Below are 13,728 nucleotides of genomic sequence, written 5' to 3' on the forward strand. Positions count from 1 at the left end.
ATTACCGTGAACTCCAACCAAGGTCCCTGGCATCAGTAGTAGCATACAGGACGTCATACCACCAGTTGCTAGGCTTATGATTCATGAATTGTGACCCGAACCCTTGATCCTCGGACCGTTCAATATCTTCCTTTGATGTTGCTAGCACCCGCGTTGTCGACAAAGGCTCTTGTACAATTTTCTTATCCCCGGGCTCAAAGTCCTCCGATGTCAGAGCGGGACCGAATTGAACAACATCAAATGTTTTTTTAATGTTCCCGATTCCAAGTCGCATCCTTGTATACAATAACAAGCCCGTGATAGGCCATGGCTCCCGGGTACCTGTGGGATGATACCAAGCCGGGAAGCTTGCCCTGAGCCTTTCGCGCGGCTGCATATTCGGGTTCTCTCTTGGCCCTGTCAACCTCTCGGACTTGTTCAAACACATCGCCACGAGCCTCAAGCTCTTCGCGATAATGCTGAGCACAGTCGGCGTTACTTCCCCCGAGGAATAGAGAATATTTCAAATCGAAAGGCCTCGTGGAGACACTCTCTTACATCCTGCCAGAAGAACCCAAGGTTAAGCTTTTCTAGATTGAAATCCGGATGAACGAAATAGAAGCATAAGCTTGGAAGAGGCGGTAAGACTTGATATTTGCGGCCAAACCAAGTTGCCTTCGCTGGTCGACCTGTGTGATCTTTAAAGTCGATGGTGTGCTGTATACCAGCATCCGCTTTCAGTCTGGGCATTTTGGATACGATTGAGCGGGTAGTTGGTAACGGTAAATTTCGTTGATCGCGGTCCGCTGGTGGGTTGTTGAGCCGTTGAGCACGTTTTATACGGATACTGAGTCACATGACGATGGAAACAGAAAACGCTTTGGCCACTGTTCATAAGAGAATGTGTCATTAAAGTTTCCAACTTGCGCATGCTCTGCCCGTTCGTTCAATTGCATCTATTATGTTGTCTACCGCCTCCACTGCGCTATCCTTGCGGAATGCATCCGGCCAACCGTGTTCTCGAAACAACTGTCTGAGATATTGTTTATCAAGATTCGTTAGAAACTGCTCGCTTTCTTTACAAACTTCTTCAAGGCTGATTGTATGTTCTGGTTCTGGAGCACCCTACGTGTCGATAATACGTCTGTTCGGAAGTCTAATAAGCTCTAACCTCCGGTATATGTCCTTCAATGAGTTGAAATAATGCTGTATGGGATGATTGCCTTCGTAGACGCTAATTTGTTTATAGATGATTTCTCCATCTCTAGTATTTAGGAATAGGTTATAAGTGCCTTGCTTACCGCTAAGAGATATAAGAAAGATATGCTTTGGATTAATCTCGCCTTTTGTGCCCCAATACTTGTTATTAAGCTCGTATGTAGCTACAGCGTTCTTGAACTCCTTATGGGTAAAAGCCGTATAGTCCAGCAAGGTTGATCTACGATGAATATGGACCTTCGTTCGCTGGTCAAAGTACGGTAGATGTCGCAGGACTTCAATTGTGTGATTGGCTTTAAAGTGAGCACAGAACTCTGGTGTTAAATGAGGCTAACCACCAGGAGGAGGCACTTTTAAGTTATTCTTGTCGAAATGCAAGGTAGTCAGAAAGTTGTAGAAGTCCAGAAATTGTTGCTTGATCTCCTGCGGATCACATGGTGTAGGCTCTTCGACACTCTCACAATCAGAGTCTGATGTCTCGTTTGAGTTGATGGACATTCCAAATTGTTTCGAAAGGTATTTATGCCAGTGATCTCTTAAAAGCGGGAAACGAAAACAAAGTATGAGAGTGATAACTCGGGACGCTGGTGACTAAAAGCGAAAGTCGCTCGGAAGTGTTCGAGTTGTGGGTAAAAGACTGCCACCTGTCAATTCGCGCATCGCCGGACCCGAAAGAGAAGGTAATTTCAAAGTGGGCGAGGGATAAAACGAGTGGTGGAGTATAACCCGACCGGGGTGAACCAACAGTTGAGCACGATTGGTACTTAGCGGTGATGTCTTTTTGGATGCTTTGTTGGTTGACAGGTCTCTTTCGGTTGCTTCGCCACACTCAGCCTTAGTCTGTGGGGATTTCAAGACAATTCCTACCGCTGCGAAGGATGTGGCTTTTGACTATAATCATCCGACTTGTCCTCACTCATGTTATCGAGATTATCATGAACCTGAAGTTGCCGACTTCGAACAGCAAAGAACACTAATTAAATCTGTGACACATTTCTAGACATATTCCTACTGATACAGTAACATGTAGCCTGGCTTTGGCTAGAAGATCAAGTCAATATCTAGCCGGTTCAACAGTGCCTGGATCCATCAGAGCAACTACAATCTGGCTGATTTCCAAACCTAACAGACACATGGACACGAAGCTCCGGATACTCAGTGTGTAAGACATATGTAAAGAGCCAGGGAACACAGTATGATACCCAAAACTACTCTGACATATTCCAGTATCTACTCCTCACATGCTTGAGCGGTAGCAAAGGCACAGGCTGCAACCAAAGGGCCTCTTCTTCTGAGTGTATTTGAACATACAGTTTCCTCGTACGTTGACCTTGCACTGTTTACTTCCAGGGCACTGCGAGTAGTAGCAGTTTTTGCCAGGGCGACCTTTGGTCAAGCACTTGACACGAGCTCGGTACTCCAGCTGAGCCAACAAAGTGACGCCGTAATTGCCTGTCAAGCCCTCATCGTCGTCGTCGTATTCAGCGTCGTCGTCCTGAGGCTGGAACGCTTGTAGTGGCTGTACATCGGCGCCTGATGGTGTTAGTGTGAATGGACCAGCATGGCATGTGGAGTAATATAGGAAACATATCGTTCGACTGAGCGACCTCAACTCCAGAGCTCTCAATACATGATGCAGCTGCAAGAACAGCAGGGGCTGCTCCCAGGACGCTGATCAGGAGGACCATATTTTGAAGGTAGCGCATATCGAATTATTGATCGATGAGTGAATGAGACAGTGGTGCTTGATTTTAAAACTGCTGGAATTGTAGCGGAACGTCAACATCTTATATGTATACAGCTTCCACCGATTTTACGTCCTTACATTCTCATTCTTCTCCTTCCTAAATCAATTCTGACAGCTTCATCATAAGAATCATTACTATAACGGGATCTGCAAGAGACCCAAGTGCTCAGGATACCACACTGCAAGCTACAAATGCGCTGAGGTAGAGACAGAGGAGCGTAGCTACGAAGCAAGTATCATCTGATGCTGACATTCACACGGTATCCCTTGCCGGCAAGATGCTATCCCAGCGTTGCGAAGCAAATTTTCTCAATTCAACCCAAGACTTTACAACACAAACTACATTTACACGAGACCGAATAAACAGAAAGTACCTTTTGGAACTGAACGGTGCTGGGTCCGTGAGCTTGCCTTCTCTTTCCTCCACTGTGTTTTCGACTTCGTTGAAGTTGTTGCTTCCAAGGAATACGCACTGATAGTCGCTGATATGCAGTACTACGAAGAACAAGGGTATCTCTAAATAGCAAGGCTAGGATAAGTTTTCTCTCTAAAGTATCATCAATAGCAACCTCCAGTAGGTCAAGTCTTAGTAAGGTTAGGTGTGCAAGGTTGCACTAGCCACTAAACTCTAATGATAATGAACACATGACTCAGTAAGGTTTGGTGGAAGGAATACGTGTTCAAAGTTAGAGTCGAGGTGGGCCGAAGCCAGAGGCTGACTTCGGTCGGCGTGTTCAATTGAATCAGATCACGTGATGTAATCTTCCTCTCAATTACACGTGCCGTGACACAACCCAATAGTATCATCAATAGTATCATCAATAGTATCATCTGTGGACGCAGTACTACGCAGTGATATGGAGCGTATCTGTGGCGTATCCTCGAAATAATCGTAATGTAAGTGGTTTCGTCGTAAAGACCCCTGTTGATTTAGCTGAGAGCTTACGTCAAGTACGTTTAGTTAGCTCGAACCTTATGCCAAGGCGGTTATATTGTCTCGGCTTTCCGGCATTGCTGACTACTGACTGTGTTGTTAACATGTCGAAATGGTCCGGCAACTACTGAAAGTAGATAGATTTGCGGCAACGATCTGCAGGTCCACAAAGGTCTAGCCTAGGCCCCTGGTTATGTAGAAATGCTCACGGGTACTTCCACCGCTACTCAGCCTCGGCATCGTCTTACCATACCATCATTCTGTCGGCTTTGATTGAATATGAGGGGTTGAGCAAGGTTCTTCAACTTGATCTCGCCAGCCCCGAAGGAAAATAGGATTGTTCTTTACTGCAAAATCACTGGTTCAAAATAGCGGGTTGCTGACAAACCTAGCGTTTTTGACCCTTCCTTGACTGCCCAGCCCCACCGTGAATGCGGTATATTACGATACCGCTCAACCAAGGATAGGGCCAGGGACGAGCACCAGCCATTAAAACCAGGTGCGTTTGTTTCTCTGCCATACCACCGAAGCCAAGACAAACTTCTCTATTCTCATAGCGATAGGAGAGTCGAGATGTCCATTAGCGAAAGAGATCAGTTACTCAGGAGACTCTGTCCCGGCGATCGATCAGAGAGCTGGCACAAACATCTCGAGCGCGCACGCATTCCAGAATCAGGCCAATGGATTCTCGATAACCCGAAGACAAAGGAGTGGCTTCACAACAACTCCCCGTCTCTGCTTTGGCTTCATGGACCATGTGAGCACAATGAGAAATCGAGTAATTGCCTTTGCTAATAAATTTTCAGCGGCGACTGGCAAGACGTTTCTGTGGTTAGTCTATCCTTCACACGCTGGAAGCTCCCTGCTAATTGAAAGTGCAGCTCCCGCCTCATCAAATACGTTCAAGAAACCAAGGGTTATGCAGTTGCTTGTGTCAAGTTCCAACAGAACCATAAACAGTACAACAAGGTCGATTTCAACCATGCGTTAGCCTCTGTTTTGAGACAGCTGGTATCGCAGCTCCCCACCACGTCAATCATTTGGGAACAACTAAAAGCTCTAGATGATACTCCATATCCAGACGATGACGAGTTCAATCAACTCCTTCACCTTGTTGCATCCGAGTTTGACAAGGCCTTCATCTTTTTTGATAATGCCAATAGTGTTACTGAGGCAGCTCTGAGGGATTTAATGCTTTCGTTAAATCCGAGTGAGTCTGACGCCGTCTTTCGGGTTATGTTCGCTGGCCGCAATGCGTGTACTGGTGCTTTCTCGATGCGGCCTGAAGTTCTTGAGATAATCTCTAGAGCGAGTGATAAGGACCTGGAAATGTACATTATTGAATTACTTCGAGATGTGTCAGGCAAGGACCTGTCCTCGGGTCATGATGAGTTAATCCACAACATGGTTAAGCTCTTTGATGGCCGGTAAGTATCTCGTGTACAAGGCGAAATGGGGTACTGACGAGCGACAGATTTCTCCCCATTCCGGCTTGGTCTACCGAATCACCCACGCCAGAGCTCCTAGCCAGTCTCGACCAACTTGTAACTTCCTGTGATGGAGCCTCTGTCTCGGATAAGATAGACGTCTTTTGCAAAGAGGCTATAAGGCAAATCACGACCTCACAGTGGAAAGACATGATCTTTTGCATTCTCTACCATATCATCAAAGCTTCTGAAGCAGGCTACAGCTTTACAATACCCATGGCACTCGAAGCCTTGAGCGCTTGGCAAATCAGTCACGATGAGAAGGACTTCAACAATTCTGAAGTTCTTCTAGGTTGCCGCGGCCTCATATACTATAGCGAAGAAGATAAGTCGATGCGGATCGCATCACCACTTCTTGGCGACTACCTGAGGCGTGTGATTTTCGATGTTGAATACGACAAGCGAAGCATCGTCGGCTTCATGCGATATCTATCGTCTGACGCCTTCGCGCAAGGTGCTTGCAAATCGTCAACCTCCCTCAAAGAGCGACTAGACAAGAACAGATATCTGTGGTTCGCGGCCAGACGGCTAAGCCCCAGTCTGACAACGGCCACCCCAGACACCTTCGTCGATGACTTTATTCGCCTCTCTTCCCGAAGAGGGTCAATCGAGTCGTACCTCCAAGCAGCTGAATCATGGCCGTACGAGAGCGCAGCCAGCTATGACGAGCTCGAAGAAGATCAAGAGCGTTGGCAATGTTTCACGACAGGTTATGGTCCACTGCATCTTGCTGCGCATGTAGTAGCCCCAAAGATGCTTATCGACTCACTAATAGCTAGTGGTGAAGATCTCAAAGCTCGGGACGACCACGGTCGCACAGCCTTGCATCTAGCTGCAGAGATTGACATGGAGAATTCGACACTGCAAGCTCTTGTTGATGCTGGTAGCAATGTACTGGCCGAGGATACAATGGGTAATACGCCTTTATCTAATGCTGTGGTCGACGGGAGCCTTGAGTCTGTCAAGATACTGCTAGCTAATGGAGCTGATGCAACTGTGCTTGATGAAGACATTCTGGAGCAATGCGGGCAGGAGAAACCAGAGATTGCAGAGTATCTGAGGGAGCTTGGCATCGATGTACCAGTTGAGAATGATAGTGATATGGAGGACTGAGCTTATCGTATTGAATTACAAGATCATATGTTAAAATACAAGTTCCTTTATTTGAGTCGTTGAGTATAGAATTTCTGAAGCTGAAAACGTGGTGACAGTACCAAGTTGTTTGCGTATCTCAAGACAATAGCATGCCCAAACCAGCAAGAACTCCCAATACCAAGCCGAGTTTACTAACAGTATTTTGTTTTGTAATAGTAGAAGCGGCACTCTCGGCAGTCGTTGGGTCAGTGAGAGACTCGGTCCCGGTGGCAGACGCAGTCTCAGTAGTGGACGCGGTCTCAGTTTCACCATCATCACCTTTCTTATCCATATCCGATTTCTTGTAGATCAAAGGCACCGCTTGGACCCAAGTAGCAACCGCAATATCAGCAAAGCCATTCGAAGTTTCTCCCAGATATTCTCCCAAGTCCATGGATGAGGTGATGCCTTCCTGGGTCCCAGTCGGGGTGAGGTACGACCATACACCGTGTGAATAGGACAGGCCGGAGACGGATGAAACTGAGGTGTAGAAATCGCGATTAGTGAACCATACCGCACACTGCTGAGAGTACGAGTAAGAGCTGACTGGGCCGAGCGTGGATACGCATGCTCCATTTGCATGGCCAACATAATCACTATCTCTATTAGTTTGACCACTTTATAGCTTATGAGGATATGTAGGATAGCCATACCTTGGACAGCAATATGCAAGAGTCTCAGATTTATGCAACATGTTCCTCCAAACGTCTGTAACCCAGACAGCTCGTGGAAATTCAAGATCAGCATCCGGCGGCTCTTGTGCAAGCGCACCAGATGCGCTCATCTTCCCACTCTCGGCATGTGCCAATGCTCCGACGGTCTTCCAACCCGCGGGACAAGCGAGGCCGGGGGAGAAGTAAAGAGAAGTGGTTCGAAAGAGAGTGGGGGAGGTTTGACTGATGAAAGAGTCCAGCTCGTCACCGCTGGGAAAGCAATCGGCATAAGTCGCAGAACCACATCGAGGACGACCTTCTTGATAATAAGGTGAAGTTGCGTTGACAAAGAGGACATGATTATCGTTGATACTGGTTGCGCATGATGATGGAGCGGTGAAGGTAGTTGTTAGAGGACCGAGATTATGGGCAGTGATGCCAAAGAATTCCGTAGCGGTAGGCATATTCTGCTGTAGGTAATTCTGTCAATGAGGTTTACGTTGATGGAACGAGAGTAGAGTGCTAGGAATAAACGATGAAAGTTGCCAACCTGACCTTTTTATCAGTTTATCGTGAAAGACACAGCCCTGAACAATTACAGTTGGGGAGAGGCACAGCTCATTTCGCTATGAAAAGAATGTGCTTGGCGCGCTTGGCGTCGCCTGTTGTCGCCTGGGCATTGTTGCATGATTCGTCACAGCGCTTAGTCGGAAGACAAGACTGACCCTTTGCGTAGCACTGAGCGTCGGTGATTTCTAGAAGCGGAAAAGCTTAATAAAACCCCTGTCAGGCGCAAAGAACGGAGTCGACAATTTAGGGTAACCTGTTCCTGAGGCATATTCTCAGCCCTGCGAGACGAGCAAGCAAGCAAAGAAAAGCCGTGAATATTTCAGAAGACTTACTAGCAATGGAAAAGGCTATATACAACATTGACCTGAATAGCTTCTAGGTATATAGTAGTTATTGTGGGAAATGAAAGAGACCATGGACTTCCCAGGCAGACTTTTCAACACTTCAGACGAGTCATTGGTTCCCAGCCGCAGTGAAACCGTGAAGAATTCTTTTCAGCTGCACCTTTGTGGTAACACAGATACGCCATTAACAGCGAACCGGCCAGTCAAGATAAAGCACGTAGAATGACTTTGCATATATTGATACGCCTTATGGTTCGCCTCTGCACTCATGCCTTTTAATTTCCCTAAGAGTAAGACCACATGATACCCCTTCCAGCTCAAATAGCTAAAGAAACGTGTTAGAGCCTCTTCGGAATGAATGTAAATGTACTCGAGAACAATCCTGATTGGCGCTGATATCTTCTTTTGTTAGGTACCCTGTTGCTACTCACCGTTGCTGTATGGCTACTGTTCAGATATGTCAAGGTATGTCGCCCCACAAATAATGGGGAACTACCTAATAAGACATTAGGTGGAGGAAAAGGTGAGAATATATTCCAACCAGTGGAAGACGGAAGTTAGTAAGAGGAAAGTGGAACAGAGAAATAAATCTATGGAAAGGCCTCCGGTCTAGAGCAGTTCTAGCCGTTCTCACCAAGCTCCATAGGAATTGAATGTGTTATCAAATAATATCTTGGGGTCTCATTAGAGTAAGCTGCTAGATATCAAGGGACCTTGTAGCGTAATATGTCAAGTTTCGTACAAATTGACTCCCAAAGAACTCTTCAGTCAACCAAGAATCGTAGCCACAGTGGAAGTAATAGGTGCGAGCCATAGCATAACCAGTGGCGAATACATCTTGAGCTTCCAGTAAGGTCATCCTGCGTAAAACCCAGCGACCATTGACAACCCCAGAATCATCTTATCTACGATCAATGCAGGTGGGCCGTACTTGGCCCATTTGTAGTTCAAAAGACCTATTACAAAATCAGACACCCCAGAGTACTGCACGAAAGAAGACGCTGGAAGGCATACCAAGGATAAGAACATCGGCATTCCCATGGTCCCAAACCGTTTTGAGGATGGATTTTGCAACAGTGTAGCAAGGTTGACCAGGAATGGTTGCGACGGCTTCTGTTATTGCAGTAGCTCCAACATAGATGTGCTTAGGAACAATGACTACGTGAGCAAGGGCGGCTGAATAGAACAGCGCAGCTTGGAAGGAGGGAAGGGATGACATTTTAGTGGCAAAAAGGTTTGACAGAATTGGACAAAGGAATAGATGAACTAGCCTCGAGAGCCGTCGGTTGTTCGAGTTATATAGATGTTCCAGGTCACCTTGTTTAGTCAAGGAAGGAAGAAACACTACGAGGTTACCCCACTGAAGATTCGGACCAAGTGGGAGGCTAGGGGGTTTGTCAGCAGACCGCGACTCAGGGAGCTTATACCTGCAGCAATGCTAGTCGACCTTTGAGCTTGGCTGCTTCACAAACCAACGCATCTCTTACTAGAATAAGTCTAGTCTCATGCTATATGGCTGCGTGATTGCATGAGCTAGGCGATCTAGAAAGACGTGGGGTCCGACACAGCCGCATACTCGTACAGAATGATGATGTTATGGATCCAAACAAGGATTCAGCTAACCAGGTCATAGGAATCGAGTTATGATTGTATCGATAACATTTGATTATCTTTAAACAGCACATGTAGGTGATAGTCTAAATGACCTGTACCTTTGAGCCTGAAGTCAACCACTTGACCTTATCAGAAATACCTCCAGCATCAAAAACCTCCTTCAAAGCTTTGCCATCCTGGGTGAAATGCGTCCACGACTCAAAATGCATCGGGACTACCAGGTCAGCCTCCAAAATCTCACACAACCGCACAGCGTCAGTTCCTCCCATGGTGATCTGGCTGAACCCAGTCAGGCTCTCGGGATTGGGCGACATGGCCTGTCCAAGGTTGACGAGGGCAACCACAACGTGATACTTCTCTCGCAGCTTCTTGAACTCATCCTCAAGAAGCACGGTGTCACCAGAGAAGTAAAAGACATTAGGTCGTCCATCAGGGCTTATGCCGAATGATTCCTTGTGCAAGAGGAAGCCTGTCACTTCTCCACCGGGTACGTGGACACAGGGAACGCCAGTGATGCTCCACTCCTCGCCGGCCAAGCGGAACTTCAATGTCTGCCATGGCTGAAGGGCAGATACACCGGGATAATCGGAGAGATTCTTGGCGCCATCCGGGGTAGTAATTACTCGGCGGCCAAGAAGCAGTTGGCGACCAGTATCATCGAGATTATCAACATGATCCTCGTGACTAAGCAAGATGCAGTCGATGATAGGGAGCTGTTTGATACTCAGATGAGGGCCGTCCTTGACAGTCAAGACGACCTCTCCAGGTTCCATACCGGCCAAGTGGGATAGGTCATAGTCGCGGGGGGCTTCGTCGAAAATGGGATCGGTGATGAACTTCACGTCATCAATTTCCACCACTGCAGTCGCCGTGGTGACATGAGTGATAGAGATTTTACTCTTGAATTCTTTGGGGAGAGAAGACATGTTGTGAGGCTTGTGTCTATCGGAGAGACAGGGTAGGTGATGCGAGAGGTGATTGGTTGAGTTTGAAGATGCTTATTTTCCAAGTGTCAAACAGCACAAGACGTCCTTGGAGCTGTTTAAGTATCTCTAGAACGCGGCTAACTAACATCTGATTTATCAGCAATTTAAACTTGAGAGATCTTAAAATAAATAAAAAAAGCCTTAATCCAGTAAGAAGATTCCTTTGCAATTGTTGGCGATTAATAAAGCAGTGGGATAGATCACAAAGCTGTAGGTGGCAAGTCCCGATCAAGTGGAGCAGCCTGGCAGAGTTACAGAGTAGTCTAGTCACAATTGGGAAACTCATTCCGCCAAGACGCTAGAGCAAGGTGTGTAAGCAAGGGATCGTGACGTAAAAACGACCTTACCCCCCGTGTTTTTCAGGACCCTTCTATAAACAGCAGTGTATTCCGCCAAGACTTCCCAACAACGTTGATCAACCTTTTCCTGACGAAATTACTTACCAATAATCAGGAAATGAAGCTGAAGCAAAAGAATGTTTGCCAGACGTGCCGGGAACACAAGATCGGTGTAGGTTTTACCTTTGCCATGCATCGATTTAGTCATTCTGGCTTCTGACTGGTGACGCCTAGTGTGACGGCAAGCGACCATCCTGTTCCCAGTGTCGACATACCGGTCGAGCATGCGCTGGATATCCATCCCATTTTGAGTTTATCATGACCGACGGGAATGGTCGGAAACGTCCCAGACACAAAGAATGCCATTCAAACAGCCAAGACATACGCTTGACAAGGACACCCGCACCGGCTGTCCAGGATGCGGCAAATCTCATTATCCGTAGCTATGTGCCAGAGGATGAGATAGCCTGGCTGGGCCAAGTCCAAGACGTGCAACCTCGTGTTTGCGGCGGTTGGGTGGCAACGCTCCCGGAGTTACTCACTTTCAGTGGCAGCAGTCGGATCCTGCCAGCTTCCGTCAAAACTCTCGCGTTGGCGATAGCCTCCAAATTTCCTTACCAGAGATCAACAAACCCGACAATATGGCAGTCCTATGGGTCCACAGTTAGGCTTCTGCAAGAAAGTCTTGGCAATCGTGTTGGTGTTTGTAATGGCCAATATCTAGCATCACTCATGTGCCTCACCTTGACTGAAGTAAGCTCAATTATCTTTTACCTAAACTGCTAGCGCTTGCTAACTCAATAAGTAAAGTTGATTCTCAGTGCCAGGAAGAATGACTGGATGCCCCATATCGATGGCATAAGCGCCATGTTCCAACATCTTCGCCCTGCATTCTTTAGTCAGGGTGTTCCACACAGGCTGTTCATTGGTTTTAGACCTCTTTTGGTATGTCCCTATCACATGCAAAAGTCTTTCGTCTGGTGACATACACTGATACTTAGGTAGGTGTTCAAGGCCATCATCAGTAGAACTTCTTCCTTCCTTTCGGATGAACAGTGGAGAGTTAGTCCTTTCCAAGATATCCCTGCTTCTCCAATGCAGCAGCTTCTAAGTGAAGCTATCTCCATTCCCTCTATCCTACAGCGATTTGATCTGTTGCAGTCCCGCACATCCCCCCTTGAAAACGAAAGCGAAGCCCTGGAGAATGCACTGAAAACAACCCTCCACCGACTTCTGGCGTGGGAAGAAGGGTACAGGAGCTCGCTGATTCAGCCGTTATACTGGGCCCACACAGTGGGCATCTCTGATTGTCAACAGACTTGCCTGTGGTTCAGAGATGTAACTGTGGCCAATGCCCTTACACACTACTGGGCATTAACTGCTATCTGTTTCATTCACGTCCAGGAACTAAGATTGGGGACTGAGGACCATGTCCTTGATGATACCCAGCGGCAGCAATATCTAGAACCCATTACCAAGATAAGTCAGAGCATTCCATATCTGTTCCAGGAAAACCTGAACTTGTACGGGCCATCTTCAGCAGCATTTCTCCTATCAACTGTTCGAGATATATCCAGATGGGATCAGCAGCATGACGGTGCAGAAATTACTTTACACAAAGATATGGTCGATTTTGCTATTTATCACGGGTTTTGCTTCAACTCTTGATGTCAATTATGCTTTTAAGAACCGAATGTTAGTTTGGATTCTGTCAGCAAACGTCTCGATGTGAGACATTCGCATTTCTGAAAGATCAAAATGAGACAAAGTCCGCGGAGGGAGAGGTCTTTGCTTATCGCATGCGGGGGATCTGTCATCTTTCTGGGAAACATTCCAAGATGAAGGAGAATTACAAAATGGGGAATGTTGCTACTTTGTGAAAGCGAAAGCTACCGTGCGAGGCTATATACAAGAGAAATATACACCAATAAACCAAAGCACCAGAACTACTCAGAACAAACATCGCTCTAAATACACAGTTTATCAGAAGATAGATTACAGAAAAATGGTTCTAGAGTCACTTACACCGAATCCATTGGGACACTTATATGGGATCCATTCGTCATTGTACCCATCACTCTCAATGCATCCCCATTCGCAATCACAGCCGTATGGATTACAAAATGTGCCACTGATAAGATAGGTACTGATCTTATCACAGCCTGCGGCTTTCGCATCCTTTATCGCATCGAATCGATCGTAACAGGTGGCGGATTGTTGTCGGATCTTGGAGCTGCGCGCAGAGACTAGACCCACAGAACAGGCGAGAAGGATGGTTGTGAATTTCATGATTGGGAAGTGAATGGGGAAAAGAATTGGAAGACGGGTTTCTGAATTTCGAGGTGCAATTGTTTATATGGGGACGGGAAATAAATATATCACCATGATCAAGGGAGAGGTGATATTACAGTGAGTCAACACGGCAAAAGCATTCCAACTCACGAGATCTTGAGACACATCTTGATTCCGATTGGGTTTGTACGAGTGAGGTATTGTGTGCCACAATGACTGTCGTGTTCTTGGCTGATGAAGCTACCCTAAATCCCATGACCGATTTAATGGGAATGTCGCGGATTAGCATGCTGAGGCACTGTCGGGTTTAATGTGGAAAAAATGGTACTTGACCCAAAATATCGTCAGCATCGTCAGATAAAATTCAGTTAACTATCTCAATTGCGCGCTATGAGTCGACAGTTCCAAGCGTTGCTGAGTGCAGTAACGGAA

General features: G+C 46.7%; 5 protein-coding genes across 5 annotated transcripts; 1 reads left to right on the top strand and 4 right to left on the bottom strand.

Annotated features, from left to right (window-relative positions):
• Positions 1-2,434: 2,434 nt before the first annotated feature.
• Positions 2,435-2,903, bottom strand: FIESC28_00971 (uncharacterized protein; the record flags this gene model as incomplete). Its single annotated transcript, XM_031155122.1, has 2 exons — positions 2,435-2,730; positions 2,828-2,903. 2 exons carry the CDS (start codon positions 2,901-2,903, stop codon positions 2,435-2,437), a joined length of 372 nt encoding a protein of 123 aa, XP_031020779.1.
• A 1,548-nt stretch (positions 2,904-4,451) lies between these two features.
• FIESC28_00972 (uncharacterized protein) lies at positions 4,452-6,478 on the top strand (the record flags this gene model as incomplete). Its single annotated transcript, XM_031155123.1, has 4 exons — positions 4,452-4,635; positions 4,685-4,709; positions 4,760-5,305; positions 5,353-6,478. The coding sequence occupies 4 exons, from the start codon at positions 4,452-4,454 to the stop codon at positions 6,476-6,478; spliced, it is 1,881 nt and encodes a 626-aa protein (XP_031020780.1).
• Positions 6,479-6,596: 118 nt separating this feature from the next.
• Positions 6,597-7,616, bottom strand: FIESC28_00973 (uncharacterized protein; the record flags this gene model as incomplete). Its single annotated transcript, XM_031155124.1, has 2 exons — positions 6,597-7,095; positions 7,153-7,616. The coding sequence occupies 2 exons, from the start codon at positions 7,614-7,616 to the stop codon at positions 6,597-6,599; spliced, it is 963 nt and encodes a 320-aa protein (XP_031020781.1).
• Positions 7,617-9,763: 2,147 nt separating this feature from the next.
• Positions 9,764-10,606, bottom strand: FIESC28_00974 (uncharacterized protein; the record flags this gene model as incomplete). Its single annotated transcript, XM_031155125.1, has 1 exon — positions 9,764-10,606. The coding sequence occupies one exon, from the start codon at positions 10,604-10,606 to the stop codon at positions 9,764-9,766; it is 843 nt and encodes a 280-aa protein (XP_031020782.1).
• Positions 10,607-12,950: 2,344 nt separating this feature from the next.
• On the bottom strand, positions 12,951-13,293 carry FIESC28_00975 (uncharacterized protein; the record flags this gene model as incomplete). Its single annotated transcript, XM_031155126.1, has 2 exons — positions 12,951-12,971; positions 13,030-13,293. The coding sequence occupies 2 exons, from the start codon at positions 13,291-13,293 to the stop codon at positions 12,951-12,953; spliced, it is 285 nt and encodes a 94-aa protein (XP_031020783.1).
• Between the last annotated feature and the right edge of the window lie 435 nt (positions 13,294-13,728).

The sequence above is a fragment of the Fusarium coffeatum genome, assembly GCF_003316985.1.
Source record: "Fusarium coffeatum strain FIESC_28 chromosome Unknown BRIP53273_contig_27, whole genome shotgun sequence".
NCBI lineage: Eukaryota > Fungi > Ascomycota > Sordariomycetes > Hypocreales > Nectriaceae > Fusarium > Fusarium coffeatum.